Below are 16,154 nucleotides of genomic sequence, written 5' to 3' on the forward strand. Positions count from 1 at the left end.
CAGGCCAAAACTTTCAAAATGAAAATCAAAAGAAAAAACTGTTTCATGAAGAAAATGTCTGTGCGTTCTGTTAAGAGTTTCTGTTATTCTCAGAAATGATCCTTAATTATTCAAAATTAAAGGGACAGTTCATCAAAAATAAAAATGTTGTGTTCATTTACTGACCCTCCTCTGAAAACAGAGAAAGATCTGGAAGAATGCTTGTAACCAAACAGTTCTCGGCCACCATTGACTACCATGGTAGGAAAATTTCAATAATGGTTAAAAGTGCCTCAAAGCTGTTTACTTTCCTACATTCTTCAAAATGTCTTTGTGTTTAACAGAACAAAGACATTTATGAAGCAATTTTTCCTACTACGGTGGTCAATGGTGGCCAAAGACTGTTACAAACATTCTTCCAAATATCTTTCTCTGTGTTCATTCATTTCGGGGTAACTCTTCCTTTAATATATCTATTTTGTCAACATAAGTTAAAGGTAGTACAACAAGTAAATGTTATTTTCCTTAAAGAATGCAATAGCAATTTATTTTGTGCTAACATATGACCTTAACTATTTTGGTTTTCGAGGCACGGATCTGATTCCCGGCTTTGAGGGAACGCATAGTTTGTTTACGGTTTAATCACAATCAGGGGCTGTTATGCGCTTCGGCTATAACGCTGTCGTGGAGTGATTGATTGTCGACCTCAGTTTTTGTAACCGTATACGAACGAATGCGACCTGAGAAATGTGCGGTGTGAATAGAACACAGGAGAGACTCTAATCCTCCAACGGACAGACACAAGGCTTTGTCTTCTAACTATTAATAGGCCGGTGTGCCGTTTTCTCTCTCGCGCTCATTTCGGAGAGCTACCTTGTCTTGTTTTGATTTAGGCGACCCCCCTCTCGCTCCCCCCGTTGGACTCTAACTATAGTCAGACTCAAGGCGATTGGCATAGTTCGCATGGCGTGGATGTTCTTCAACACAGCTGTTTGTACAGAGCATGCTGCTCGCCGAGCTTTGGCCTTGTGCGCTATTCTTTTCTTCTCTCCAACTCTTTTCCTATCCAATTCTCTCTCTCATCGACCCCTTACACCCCACCTCTCTCTCTCCCTCCCTCTCTTCTTCAACCGAGAGGATGATTTCACACTCTGGAGATTGTGCACTTCTCTAGCGGTCACGGTGCGTTAGCGTTCATATTTCAGCCAGCGGCTGATGTTCATCTGTGGCTGTGAGAGATGGAATGTGGTGCGGAAATGTCGCTTTAGATTGTTCCGCAGTCTTCCACGGGTCCGTCCGACTCGCTCTGTTACCGTGTAGAGTGTCTGCCAGAACGTGTGGTGAACAGACGGCAAAGAGCGAGCTTGATAGAAAAGGGATGTAGGAAAGAAACAAAAGCAAAGGAGCCAGTGCCATTCTGTTCTGCTGTGGCACCACATGTGCTGCTGGTAGACTAAAGCCAGTCTGCTCAGAAATGTTTCGCCGCTGAGTCGTTTGGCCATATATCGTTCAATTCGTGGCAAGCCAAACTCCGATACGGTTTACCCCGGACTGGATTGGTGATTGAGAAGCCCTGTGATTTGATTGGCTTGGGCTTTGACGGCCTTGATCCCAAGGTGTTTTTGGAGGGTTGTAGTTTTGACGTTGACAAAGGTGAGGGGTATTCCAACATATTTCGTTCATTATTCCTCCAAGCTGAAGGGTGCGCAAACTCGCGTGAGATGAGAAATGGAAGACCGATCGGTGTATCTGCGTGTAAGAGAGAGCAGAAGAGAGGAGGTGAGAGCGAGAGAGAGAGAGAGAACGTATGTTTTTGTATGTCAATGAAAAATGGCTTTTTCTATGATTCAAGGAGACTGTATGAGACTCTCCCCAGCCTGTGTGTTTTGTCAGCTGCCCACGGGCCAGTCTGCAGTTCCTCATGGACTCTTTGAGGGGGCCTGTCTGGTTTTAACACTACAAAGCTACGCATACACGGGATACACCTCTCTTTCTCTCTCACGCTTCGTTTCAATTGAACGCAGCCGCTTTAACCTTCACTGTCTTTCTTCTTTTTGCTGTTTGATATCATGCCGCCCGGGACAATGGATTTCAGTCTGTCGGTGAGCTACGATCAGAATTTTGAAGGGAATCAGTTCTTCGATGGGTTCTTCATTGATCTTTGTCAGTATGTTGGGTGGACATGTAACATATAGATACATATTATTATGAATAGTTCCGTTTTGATAGATGTTTGTAATAGCAAATGAAGAAAAACTGCTTTATCTTTGCCATTTCTCTTTTTGTGTTAGTTATTTCAAGTAAGGTTATAAAGTGGTTTGCCTGCCTACAATTAATTTCTAGTTAGTTTTAATGAAGTGGTTATTTACATTGGTTTTGTATCCGTTGATCTGGGTTGGTCATGCTATGTGCAGCGTGTTTGGAAAAGATTAAGTTGTGTTATGGATTGGTTTACTTTAGCGTAAAGGGTCAGAAAATAGAACCGTGATTCACACTCTCTCTTTTTCATTCAGGTGCACAGGAAGATCAGAGAAGATTCGGACATGGCGCAGGACTCTCTTCAGTGCCTAGCCCAGCTGGCCTCCATGCACGGTCCCATCTTTCCAGATGAGAATGCTCAGGTGACCTACCTGGCCCACCTGGTGGAAGGACTGCTCAGTATGATCAATGGGTGCGTTTGAAACTTTTCTTCTATGTGCTTCAAAGGGGCGGTTCATCCAACAATTCTTCTGAATATCTTTCTCTCGGTTCATCGGAACAAAAAAATTTTTACAGATTTGTAACAACTTGAGGGTGAGTAAATGAAGACAAAATTAAAAATTTTCGGTGAACTGTCCCTTTGAAGGATAATATTGGGCTGCTAATTCAGTCTCAGCCATTTAGTGAAATGCATATGGGTCTGATCTTACTTCATTATAAATATTATTAGTTTATATGGTGAGTAATTGCATAGAAATCATGTCTGCTTGTGAACGTTGGTTACTTAATGCATGTTTAAACAATAGAATACATTGCATATATGTTAGGGTGAAATCAGGTCACTTGGACACTTGAAATTGCGATGACTGTCAGAGTGTCCCGATTTGACTGGATTCAACCTATCCGTCTATATTTCACATAACATTAAAAGGAATGTATACTTTGCACACTAAATATGTTACTTTATACTAGGGCTGTTAAACAATGAATCGCATCCAGAATAAAAGCTTGTGTTAACATAATATATGTCTGTATTGTGCATGTTAATTTAGTTTTTTACATAAATACGCACACATACATATTAATATATTTAGCAAATATTTACATGTATATATTTATATATCATTTAATGATATATAAACATTTATCTTCTATTTTTCTTTAATATATATATGTATCTATACGTTTTCATAAATACAGAATTAATATGCACAGTACACTTTTATTCTGGATCATTAATCGTTTAACAGCCCTACTTTATATAGTGTAAAAAATGTATACATTTTCTTTAAGGAAAATATCATTTTCTTTTTTCTTTTGAAAGACCCAGGGATGTATTTGACAGGTAGGCTATACCATGGTCAGAAATGAACCAGCAGTTGGGCCAAGAATTCTTCACAAAGTTGCCCCAGATGTTAAATACGAGGGGATAAAAATGCCTCAGAACGGTATGGCAATAGTCATGAAACGAATGAATTTACTTTGTAATTACACTGGAATCTCCGTCTGTGTTATAAAGATGCAAGGCTGTTCCTGCGGCTTTAAATAACACACGCACAGTGTCCTCCGCTGCTGTTTGGAATCTGAGAAGTAGGCGTAGTGAGTTGGGGTCTTTTTCACCACTCCTCCCTCCCTCTGTTTCTGCCATTCTGTAATCACCTATTCCTGGAGCATTTTTCCAGTTACATCATTGGAAAACCATGCGGCAGGTCCGCCAATCTGCCCTGATTGAACTCTTCTGCTTACAATTTAAATCCATCTGATACGGGTTAGAGTCGCAGTTGGGAGCGTGAGGAGAGGCAGACCTCAAATGCACTTCACCACACAAACGGGGAAAAATCTATGAACTCCAAAAACCATGGAATTCAGGTGGTGTGTTGGAAAGGGCAGCTCTAGGTTCAGACTACCTGTTCTTGTAGATATATTTTTCAGATACAGATGAAACTCTAAACTTGGATGGTCTGTAGATAAACATTCAAGTTAGTCTATACTAGACAGACACCTATTTTGGGCCATTGCAGGTTTCGAGTGTGTCTGGTAGTGTGAGATAAGATATTGGTAGAGGTTTATTGTGGGATTAACCTTTCAGGAATTGACTTGCCATTGTACCTTATTCCATTGTTGGGACTGGATGTGCTGTCCCCCCTGTTTCTCACGATTTCCATCTTTACTCTCAGGATTGAGATTGAAGACTCTGAGGCTGTGGGCATCTCCAGCATCATCAGTAACTTAATCAGCACGTTTCCTAGAAGTGTTCTAACAGCACTACCGAATGAGCTCTTCGCCTCTTTTATTAACTGCCTCACACTTCTCACGTGTTCCTTTGGTCGCAGCGCCGCCCTGGAGGAAGTCGTGAGTATTACATTTGTACTTTTGCATTTTAGTTAGATTTTTGTTTTTTGAGAAGAATGGCTCCAAAAAGTATTTGAACATGTACTGTATGATTCACACAATAATTGAATTTAGCTAGTTATCATATAGTGATATAGCAATTGCCATATGACCAATTTAATAAATATTCACATGTGTTTCTGTGTCTCCAGCTTGATAAGGATGACATGGTGTATATGGAGGCATATGACAAGCTACTGGAGTCCTGGCTCACGCTGGTGCAGGAGGACGAGCACTTTCCGCGTGGCTGTTTTGTCCAGCCAGCTGTGCAGGTCTTCAACTCCTACATCCAGTGTCACCTGGCAGCACCTGATGGCACCAGAAACCTGGTGAGAGCGACTGCGGTCATCCGCCATCCCACATCCAAACTCTATTTTCTCATGCTATAAACATCTTGCTTAGCATGCTGAATCAATTTATTAACATTTTCAAAGCGTTTTCTTTCAACGTCTCTCATATCTAGCCTTCCAAAGATTATTCTTGTAATTACAAGCATAAGCCCAAGAAATGTCTTAAACAGTTGTCCCTCAAAGAATCCACTGGCAGTGTAACAAATATCTGTTCCAGCACATGGGTTTGGTCATACGTTGGATTTGCCTTTTTAGACTGCGAATGGTGTCGCTTCTCATGAGGAGGAGGAAATAAACGAGTTACAGGAAGACGATAGAGAGCTGTTCTCAGATCAGCTGGCCAGTGTTGGCATGTTGGGGCGCATCGCTGCAGATCACTGTATACCTCTGCTCACAGGGTACAAACACTCATCTACTCAACTTCAGAGAAAACACTAAATGAACAGTTTTTGAGCATTTTTCTATTTGTCTTTAGTTTGTTGGAGGACCGAGTCACACGGCTTCACGGGCAACTCCAAAGACATCAACAGCACCTCATGGCTTCTGCAGATCCAGGCACAGTGGACAGGAAAGTTCTTGAAGACCTTTATGAAGACATTCATTGGCTCATATTAGTGTCAGGTCTGTGTCATCTTAAGAGATCTTATAGAATTTTAGGCCATTGGAATAAATGTAGAACTGAGTAACTGAACTTTTGGGAAGTTTCACACTTAGTCATTTTACTTTATTAGTTGTTGGGTGGAGATTTTTCCACCATTTAAACTCTTAAAAAAGCTGTGGAAGTTGATTTCCTTTTCTCACACAAAATTTGCTATAAAAACATTTAGGAACTTTTTAGGTAATGTACTGGTCTTTAATGTTTTTTTTTTTTTTTTTACAGGCTACCTTTTGGCTGATGACCCTCAGGGTGAGACACCATTGATACCTTCAGAAGTGATGGAGCACTCCATCAAACACTCCACTGAGGTGGATATCAACACTACACTGCAGCTTCTCGGCTCTCCCGGAGAGAAGGCCACCTCAATCCCAGGATGCAACAGGACAGACTCAGTAGTCAGGTAAAGTTTCCAGTAGATACAACAGTGACACCCGTTGTGTACCAAATGATTAAACATCATGCACTTAAACTATGCACTATGCACTCAACCATCTAGTGTATGAATTTAAGAAGAGTAGCGTTGTCCGAAATGGAATACTAAACCGGTTTATACTAACCGAAGTGTGTGCGGTAAATGACATCAATCTCACAACTCGATGCATGTCAATAAAAATTAATTTGTTCATCATAGATTTAATGTCATTTTAATCTGTTTTGCTCAGCATGATTTCAGTCAGCATTATATTGAAGCATAATCACTCTGCAGGAGAACTTTGCTCAAGCAACATCTGATAGCTCCGCCTCCCTTCTGCTATGTAAGCGAAACTGCGACCGAATGCGTGAAGTGTCCAGGGTTCCACACTTCATTAAAGTGCACTTGTTTTTAAAAAATGTTTAATGTGAATGCACTACTAACACTATTTACACTACAAAATTGGGTAGAAGAGTGCATAAATTCACGATTTAGGATGCACCTACTGTATTTATTTACTTAGTGAGGAAGGTCAAGTGGGGATAGCAAAATGATTTAATCACAATTGGGATTCACGTGAAATTAAAAAGGTGTAGACCAGTATTCTGATAGAAGAGAACGAAGTACGCACATCAAAAGTGGTTTAGTCAGGTGCTAGACCAAAAAGTACATCCGATGATAAAAGAGAAGATCTGCACACTGCAATTCTTGGCTTATGCCTGAAGATGAGCTTCTGATCAAAACGTTGCCTTTTTTAAATTAAACCAGGATTCTGCAATACAGAGATTGTACAGGACAAATTTCTGTATGCATGTTAAAAAACAGTACCGTACTGAAAACAGTTACATATTCTGATGGATATCATTTTTGTTAAATATAATGTTTTGTTTCAACCAACTCACTAGATTATTAAAAACAGACATCGCTACGAGTTTGTGTTAAAGGTCCATTGTGTATTTTTTTGGAGGATCTATTGACCGAAATGCAATATAACACACATAACTAGGTTTTCAGAGGTGTATAAAGATCTTACATAATGAAGCGTTTTGTTTTTATTACCTTAGAATAAGCTAAATCTATCTACGCAAGGTCCCCTTGCATGGATTTCGCCACGTTATTTCTACACTAGCCCTAAACGAACAAACTGCTCACTGCTAAATGGCACAAAATTTCATACACTACACATTCAAAGGTTTCCAGCCAAAATGACTGTACATCTTTCTTTCTCTTTAAAGGGAAAGTTCATCCAAAAATCATAATCATAAACTGTCATTTACTAACCCTCATGTCATTTAAAACCTGTAAATGACTCTTCTGTGCAACACAAGAGAAGATATTTTGAGAAATGTCTTTGTTATTTTTTGCCCATACAATGGAAATCAATAAGGATTGGGTACGAGCATTCTTCCAAATATCTTTTTTTTTCGTTCTGCTGAAGAAAGGTAGTCAAACAGGTTTGGAATGACATTAGGATGAATAAATGATAAAATAAGACATCAGTGGAAGGGATCACTTTAATATCCATGTCTGATAAATGTCGTTTCCACTGGAGTCTACAAACTGGTTAGTAACGTCTACCTGCCTATAGATATAATGCCTACTGTTTAACGTCTTTCACTCAAATGCTGCTGGGGAGACTGGTGGAGCACAGGCGGTTTGATCTGCCCCAGATGATGGCGGTTCATTGTCCCACTGGGGAATGCCCTGGCACGCTCCCAGTTAAGCCTGCCACGCGAACAGCGCCCCTCAAGTGGCCCCAGGCCCCGGCGCCAACCAATTCTCCAGCACCACTCCCTGCACATTATTCAATTAGAGCCAGGCCAGGTGCCGCTCAGAGCCAGGGTCAGAGGGGAGCGCTAGAGACCCGCAGTCATGTGTGTCCAGAAGCTATTTACAACCAGATAGTGCTTCATTTTTACAGCTATTTTCAGCTATTGTTTTCAGGGTCTGTGTGTTCTTATTGGATTTAAAGCTTGTTTGACCGGCATGTAGTCATTTTCCATGCTCGCGGGCGGTCGAGATGTTAGGATCATTATAGGAGAACCAGATATTCAATCTGATTCTAATCTGATGGGAATAAAACACGGACTGGGAACGTGATGAATGATGAATGATCCTACTAAGAGTATTTTGTAGAGGCAGTTTATGCCGTTACTGGTAGGGTCTCCTAGAGACCTGGCGGTTTTATTTGCACAAGTCTGTTAGTAATCTGATTTGGGGTTAATGGATCCTATTATACCAAAACCTTGGAATGGGGTAGAGGTGAGGATTGAAAGATTGGAAGGACGGTGGGCTGGTTGGCAGGAGAGAGATGGGGAATTCAGATGGGTGGGGAGGAAGGAGGCAAAGCGGAGGTCACAGGATTTGGAGAAGCTGTATATTGATGGTTGGTGGGGGAAAAGTGAGCAGACAGTGGGGGGATTTGGAAAGACAGTGGGCCAAAGGATTGAGTTTCTCAATAACAGGCACTCGACTCCACAGCTTTGAAATGTCAGTGGGGTTTTATCTTTACAAACAATGTGAAACATTTCAGTGAGCAGCACTCAGTGGGCAGCGTGGGATGTCTGTCTTCCAGTCCAGTAAGCTGCTGTAATCCTTTTCTTGTGTCCTCTTTCTTTTCCAGTAGAGGTGTGAAGGAATGAAAGTGTTTGTTATTGTGAGCTTTTGTTGAGTCTTGCAGCATCAAGACAGAACTGCCATGAAATGTGTTCCATCCACTCTCTCCATTTTAATAACAATGATGCCTGTCAGATTCTGTGTGTATGTGTACAAAAATGTAAAAATAGCAATTATCTGTCAACCTTACCATTAAAATACGTTTTTTTAACATACTGGTACCTCAGATGTCAATATTAGGTGGTTTAGATACCCATGCAAGATTTCAAATGCATGTTTTTCCAAAGTGTCTCTTTCAGAATTCTCACATCCATAACCATCCATATTCCACACACATAAAAATAAATATATAAAAACCAATTTATGCTGCATTAAGATGTATCCCTTATCCTTTTGTTAGGAATTATTGCTTCTTGTTTGTGCATTTTAATTCACAGAAATCAAATTATGTCACCAGGCAAAAACGGCTGCCCTTTTTTTGTCAAATCCATAACGCATTTTCATTTCTATCATCTTAAAAAGAGGATGCGTAGACTGATATTTTTCTGATGTCTGAACTCTATCAACAGGGGTTTAGAGAAATATAAATTTATGGCTCAGTATAGTGGTAATAAATACATTTTCTGACAGTTTATATTTTAAGTTTTGACTGCAAATGTCACATCCATAACCCTGGAATTTTCTCTTTCTGTCTCAGGTTGTTATCAGCAGTACTACGAACATCAGAGGTAGAATCTCGGGCCACACGAGCGAGTTTAACTGAGCTGCTCAGTCCTCAGATGGGCAAAGATATAGTCTGGTTTCTCAGACGCTGGGCCAAGACATACCTGTTGGTGGATGAGAAACTATACAGCCAAGTGAGTTGAACATACAGTTTCCCCCTGAAAACAAGACTTTGATCAGCGAACAGGCCAACGTGTCTCCTTTCAGAAAGAACAGAAAATCCTGACATGCAACTTAGACATTATTTACATGTTTTATGGCTTCGGTCTCGATTTGTCTTCACTGTGTATTTTGTTTCTCTCCATCAGATCAGTGTACCCCTCAGCACAGCCTTTGGAGCCGACACCGAGGGGGCACAGTGGATTGTGGGTTATCTGTTGGAAAAGGTGATCAATAATCTGTCTGTGTGGAGCTCGGAGCCCGAACTGGCAAATGACACCGTGGAACTGCTGGTGACCCTTGTGGAGAAGAGAGAGAGGTTTGTGTGCCTGAATGAGGATGAATGCAAGAGTAGAGCATGAGGGCTAAATATGTGTCTAATTAACCAAAAACTCGACAGGACAGCTGCTCGGTGAGGGACACAAGGGTATGAGGGGTCTAGGCAAATAACTTTAGTTGATAGACCACGTGTTTTTAATATGCTCCATCTACTGGTGAAATAACAGCATTGCATCTGAAAGTGATTTATAAACTTTACATTTACATCTAATCATTTAGCAGACATTTTTATCCAAAGATATAATGATTATTGATGTATTGCTTTAATGCATTAATCGCAATTAATCACAGAAAGGTCTTGCGCTTAAAAATGTAATCATAAACTCTGTTTGAACACAAAGTATAAAGTGTACTGTATTTAAAGTGTATTTAAAACACATATCTAACAACTAAATTATTGTATGCTACTTTACACAATTCCTTTAATATGATTGAGGGTTTTGGACTGTCCTTTGTTCTATGATGAACATTATAAACAGAGGTCTTTATTATGCTTCAGCCCCTATCAGAGCGCTCTATACAGATAACCCGATCTAATACACTGTGACACGTCCGTTTTGTTTCTCAGCTGTTAACGTTCATAAAACTGACCACTTTTACATGGACCCTTTGCTAATATGGGAATTTTTACGTAATTTTGTGTTTATTTGTCCGTTTCAGAGCAAGATGACGTGAAAGAGAACTCAGTTTAGTAGTTTGTATGCGCGCATGTTTAAACTTTTTGAGGATACGAATCCGCTAAAGGCTTAACTCACCATAGGAGAGAGTGACTTATCACGCGATCGCTTTACTCTCTCACAATAGCAATATAAGCATATGACATGATGTCTCTGTAGTTTTATCAGTTTTTTTCAGAAGGGGATGATGACAGTGGGTTCCAGACAGTACACTGACTGCGTAATGCGATCGTTTGCACTCCTTCATATGCAATATATGCATAACATTTAAGATATACTTGTATTATAAATCCTTTAAATGTGCTGTTGTGGTTTTGGCCAAAAAACTCCAGGCAAAAGTTAGCGATAGTGACTGTTAAAAACACAAGTGTTCCAGTCAATCCATGTGGATTTTGTCTGTAAAGTATGCGCCGTTGCTTTAAATGAGTGTGAGGAGCGCACCAAAAATAGGGACCGCGAGCACATGCTGCTTACGCGTGCGGTCCGAATGCTCTCATCTGTTAACATGTGCGGTGAAAAGAATACAAGCTGCTTACGCACCGCTGCCGTGTGTTGTTTGCTTTGTGAAGCCGGCCTTGCACTGCCTACAATACGCGAAACACAATTCGTTATCGTTGCTGTTTTGAAGCTTAGCCGGGAAAACGTGTGCTTTTGATATCCTTCCACTTTATCATACGCTTCGAAAGAGGAAAGAGTCGTATACAGATTTGAACAACCTGAGGATGAATAAATTATCAGAATTAAAATTTTTAGGTGAACCATCCCTTTAAATCGGTCAAGCTATTAAATATGACTAAAACCTCCCATAAAAGTAGTACAAAGACCAAGTCTTCTAAAGCTTTACGGAAGCTTAGATGGAAAAACATTTTGCTGCAACCTGCGGTGGACCTCCAACCAAGTCCATGTGTGACGTCAGAAGTCACATCCATGTCACAAGATGCCACACCACTCCCAATACAACATTCTATAAATCCCCATCCCGCCCATTTATGGGTGTTTCCTCTGACATCCCGCTTGGATGTAGCCGGGTTGGATGTCCACCGCAGAATGCAGCGAGACCTACTTAGGCCTGGCATCAGTGATGTCAACAAATGTGAATGTCATATTTATATAAGTTAATCATCGCTATGTTTGTAAATCGTCTCTCATCTTTGGTTCAGGGCGAACATTGTCGTGCAATGTGAAAACTGGTGGAACTTGGCCAAGCAGTTTGCAAGTCGTAGCCCCCCTTTACATATGCTGTCCAGCACAGTCCAGCGGACCCTGATGAAGGCTCTGGTCTTGGGGGGTTTCGCTCACATGGATTCTGAAACCAAACAGCAATATTGGGCCGAGGTCAGAAAGACATTGAATATTGTATTATTCTCTCAAAAGAGAAAAAATAGAAATGGAAAATAGATTGTTTTTGTAAAGCTTGTAACAGTTAATGAAGTCTGTCTTTGTCTTGCAGGTTCTTCACCCGCTCCAGCAGAGGTTCCTCAACCTCATAAACCAGGACAACTTCGCTCAGATCTGTCAGGAGGAGGCGGTCAAACAGGAGATCGTGGCCACTCTGGAAGCTCTGTGCGGTATCGCAGAAGCAACGCAAATCGACAACGTGGCGTCTCTCTTCAGCTTTCTCATGGACTTCCTGTCCAGCTGCATCGGCCTCATGGAGGTCTACAGAAACTCGCCAGAAACAGTTAACCTCATCATAGAGGTGTTTGTAGAAGTGGCTCACAAACAAATCTGCTACTTGGGAGAGGTGAGAGAATGTTTTCAGAATACGAAATATATTTGTCTATCTCTATAACTGTACTTTAAAATCTTGCTATGTTAGGGCTGGGTGACATATACAAAAATTGTGATTCTAATATTCGTAATTTTCATCGTTGACTACATTAGTCATCACATTGTACATTTTCTTAATGACTTCAGATTTCTCTTTGCATAACGGTGATGCTATCTCCCTCCCAGGGTTCTAACTCTTCTTGAAAGTATTTGAATTTCAGACATGAATTCATAGACTGGAAAGTATTTGAATACCGACATAGGTACTTTAAAGTGCCTAAATCAAACAAACTAAATTTTGTTAGATTTGCAACACACTGTTATAAACATTGGTCAGCGTTGCCAAAGCCAGAACGAAACAATGCTGCTGATCTGGGGAAAAGCGGAAGAAACTTAAAAAAAGAAGCTGTGAGTGGATGGATCTTGATCATGTGCAGACCTACATAGACCAGTCAAGAGTTTTTATATTCATATTTAACAGCTGGCGAATGAAGTACAACCTCTGCTGGGGTTTTAGTGATGTGAGTATCCAACTGTAGGTCCTGAGTGATGGTAGTTCCCATGAATATGAGCTAGCTAAATAGCATTGGTTTGTCTGAAGTCACTCAGTTATTTTTTATCAAGTTCACTATATCAGCAGGGGTAGAACGAAATGTTTGAATGCTGGTGTATTCCTGGACGTGTCAGAGATCTGTAGACGTTTGAAACTGCTTTGTACCTTAATTTTAAATACAGGCATGATGATCATAATATCATCTATTTTTAATTACAATTTATTTAATTTAATGTCTTGAAACTTTCCACATCGAGCTTACATAGCGCCCTCAGATGACCATTGATTTGTTTGACACGTTGAATGCGTAATTGAATAAATTGAAAATAAAAATATTCAAATGAAAGGGGAATTCCAAACGGAAGTGAACTCCTGATGTACTACCAGGGCAGAACCCTTTGAATTAAGCTCATTAAAGGGTGTAGTAGGGCGTTCTCATCTGTTCTTGTCAAAACTAATAATGCACAATCTATTGGGTACTTGTCATTCTGACAAGTAAAATTATAATTAAAAACATATATGAGATTATATTTACAAATGTCTTTTTTTATTTTTTCTTGCCTGAAAACCAAAAGTAATAAGGTTTTCCCTGTAGTAAGATGGCATTGGTTATTAATGGATTAATAAAATACTTACATACCAATCAATACATAATACATTATATAATTTAATTTTGAGGTAAGTAGCTGTGTAATAGGCGGGATAATGCATAGCCAGTCCGTCGTCATTGTGAAATAAACCCCTTCTGTGTTATTATTGTCTTTGCTTCAGTCCTGATCACACTGTCGGGGTTATTCTATCAAGTTAACTTGCTGCCTGTAATTTTCATTTTTAGTTCATGATTTTTCATAGTCAGGTAAGTGCCATTTGCAGGATTATCACAGCCATAATGCTACATATTCCTCATAAATGGACACATTAGAATTAATATTAAGTAACTATTTTATGTTCTATAAAGAGGCATCCCTTCTCCATTCATTGGGTATTATTGCTTCACGATTGTGCATTTTATTTTACAGAAATCCTACAAAGTTTATCGTCTCCCAAAAACCATGTCCGTTTTTGTCACAACCTTAACGCATGTTTATTTGCCATTAAAAAAAATTCATAGACTGACATTTTTTGATGTTTAGACTCTATCAACAAGGGTTCAGTAAAATATAAACAGATGGTTCAATATTATCGTAACAAATTCATTCTCTGAGTATTTATATGTCATGCCCTAACACAAAATGTCACGTCCATAACACTGGAATTGCCCAAATCCTACATGAAATGTAAACGTCATTGTGCTTTTTATTCGAAGAAACTGCAGCTCCCTTTTGCTTATGGACAGTCTTGTCCTCCCCAATATGGCAGCATTGTTTAATCAAGTTATTGAATAATATTCATGTGAATTATATATGAATGTATTAATGATTTTAATGACAACCACTCGCTTTATCTCCACAGACTAAGTCTATGAAACTGTACGAGGTGTGCTTGACGCTACTTCAGGTCTACTCCAAGAACAATCTGGGACGTAAGAGACTCGATGTGGCTGGAGAGGAGGACCAGTACCAAGATCTTCTGCTCATCATGGAGCTTCTGACAAATCTGCTGTCCAAAGAGTTCATCGATTTTAGCGACACAGGTACGAGCAACCGCACACGTCTGGCTCGCCGATACTCATATGCATCCTGATAACCTCTCTAAAAGTCATAAAGGGTAACCGCGTTTGTGTGCAGATGAGGTGTTCCGGGGGCAGGAGCAGAGTTCTGGTGCTGGACGGGCCGTATCGGCCGCGGATGTTGTGCTGTATGGAGTGAATATTGTGCTGCCCCTCATGTCTCAGGACTTGCTCAAGGTAAGATTGATCTTTACATTTTTCTTTTCATTGCTAAATCTCAGTTTTAGCACACGTCTACCTCAATAAATTGTTTCTATTCTCAAATCTCTTCTGTCTCTTGTGCTCAGTTTCCTTCTCTATGTAACCAGTATTATAAGCTCATCACCTTCATCTGTGAGATCTTTCCAGAGAAGATCCCTCAGCTGCCAGAAGAGCTCTTCAAGAGTCTGATGTGCTCTCTGGAGCTAGGCATGACCTCGTATCCTTGCTAATCATGCTAATTCAGTTGAAGTATGTGATTGAGGAGCATATCGTATAAAATGTCTCCTTTGTCTGAGAGTTGTTTTTAACCGAAGTGACAGCTTAGGTTATTTTAAAGCATATCAGTTGATTGTTGCAACTCTCTAGTTGTTGTCCTTAATGCTGACTACAGGATGAGCTCAGAGATCAGTCAGCTATGTCTTGAAGCTCTGTCCCCATTGGCTGAGCAGTGCGCAAAGACTCAGGAAAAGGACACGCCCCTATTCATTGCCACAAGACATTTCCTTAAGGTGGGTCACACACCAGTTTTTCAGTAGACAATACCTAATGCAGATATAATGACTGTATAATGCAAATGTATGGCCAATTGATGGGTATATAAAACATAAAATAATGCGTCTAAGCAAAATGTTAACCAACAAAATGTTCTGTCCATTATATTGGTCCTAACCCTTTATTATAGTCTTTACTGAATGAAATATTGATATTCATTTCGCTCTCATTTCTTACACAGCTGGTGTTTGACATGCTTGTGCTGCAGAAGCACAACACTGAGATGACAGTAGCAGCAGGAGAAGCCCTCTATACACTAGTGTGCCTGCACCAGGTATGCACCAGTATTACCATATGATATGATGTAGTGAGACAAATTTGTTATTCAAATTTACATATTGTAAAGTTTGTCTTTTGTGCAACTAGAAGTACATTTGTCAAGTTTTACAATCGTTTTAAGGCATTAATAGGAAGTACTGTAGATTAACCTGATGCCTTTCTTAATGTTTCTTTAATGTGTTTTTCTGATGTGACCGCAATGTTTGATTTGATTCAGAGACATGTCTGTGTGGATGCATGTCATCCAAATTGTAGTATTCTAGAATTAACAGTCATGGGTGTATTTTTCTTAATTCATCATGCAATCGAATTTGCTGCTACATATTTGTTTACAGTGTTCATTATTTTAGGTCAAAAATTGTGTACACGAGTAGTTTTTCTAACAGTTCAAAGCACTAATTAAACGGATAGTGAAATGAAATGAATTAATCTTTTACTTACCCTCATGTCATTACTAACCTGTATGATTTTCTTGCCTGGGATTTAAAAAAAACGTTGACAAACAAACAACATGGACCCCCCATTGACTACCATTGTATAGAAACAAAACCCCAGAGACATTTCTGAAAATTTCTTCTACATAAGAAAAAATCACGTTTCAACTGACATGGGAGTGACCAATATATC

The 16,154-nt window shown here is 39.9% G+C and overlaps 1 protein-coding gene across 2 annotated transcripts in view; it reads left to right on the top strand.

The window, feature by feature from the left end:
* xpo4 (exportin 4) overlaps nt 1-16,154 on the top strand; it is a 34,058-nt gene that overhangs the window by 16,613 nt on the left and 1,291 nt on the right. Inside the window, exons 1-16 of one of the 2 annotated variants that reach the window (XM_056755782.1) lie at nt 1,944-2,081; nt 2,493-2,650; nt 4,356-4,530; nt 4,722-4,898; nt 5,175-5,317; nt 5,395-5,540; nt 5,800-5,977; nt 9,303-9,462; nt 9,637-9,806; nt 11,664-11,838; nt 11,954-12,247; nt 14,279-14,459; nt 14,554-14,672; nt 14,783-14,913; nt 15,088-15,205; nt 15,430-15,522. In XM_056755782.1, the coding sequence (XP_056611760.1) occupies nt 2,049-2,081; nt 2,493-2,650; nt 4,356-4,530; nt 4,722-4,898; nt 5,175-5,317; nt 5,395-5,540; nt 5,800-5,977; nt 9,303-9,462; nt 9,637-9,806; nt 11,664-11,838; nt 11,954-12,247; nt 14,279-14,459; nt 14,554-14,672; nt 14,783-14,913; nt 15,088-15,205; nt 15,430-15,522 (2,451 nt within the window). In that variant the 5' untranslated portion in view covers nt 1,944-2,048. Of the gene's footprint in view, nt 1-1,943; nt 2,082-2,492; nt 2,651-4,355; nt 4,531-4,721; nt 4,899-5,174; nt 5,318-5,394; nt 5,541-5,799; nt 5,978-9,302; nt 9,463-9,636; nt 9,807-11,663; nt 11,839-11,953; nt 12,248-14,278; nt 14,460-14,553; nt 14,673-14,782; nt 14,914-15,087; nt 15,206-15,429; nt 15,523-16,154 lie in introns of those variants that run through there. The other variant, XM_056755781.1, reaches the window with a different exon arrangement.

This window comes from Triplophysa dalaica, chromosome 8 (assembly GCF_015846415.1).
Source record: "Triplophysa dalaica isolate WHDGS20190420 chromosome 8, ASM1584641v1, whole genome shotgun sequence".
NCBI lineage: Eukaryota > Metazoa > Chordata > Actinopteri > Cypriniformes > Nemacheilidae > Triplophysa > Triplophysa dalaica.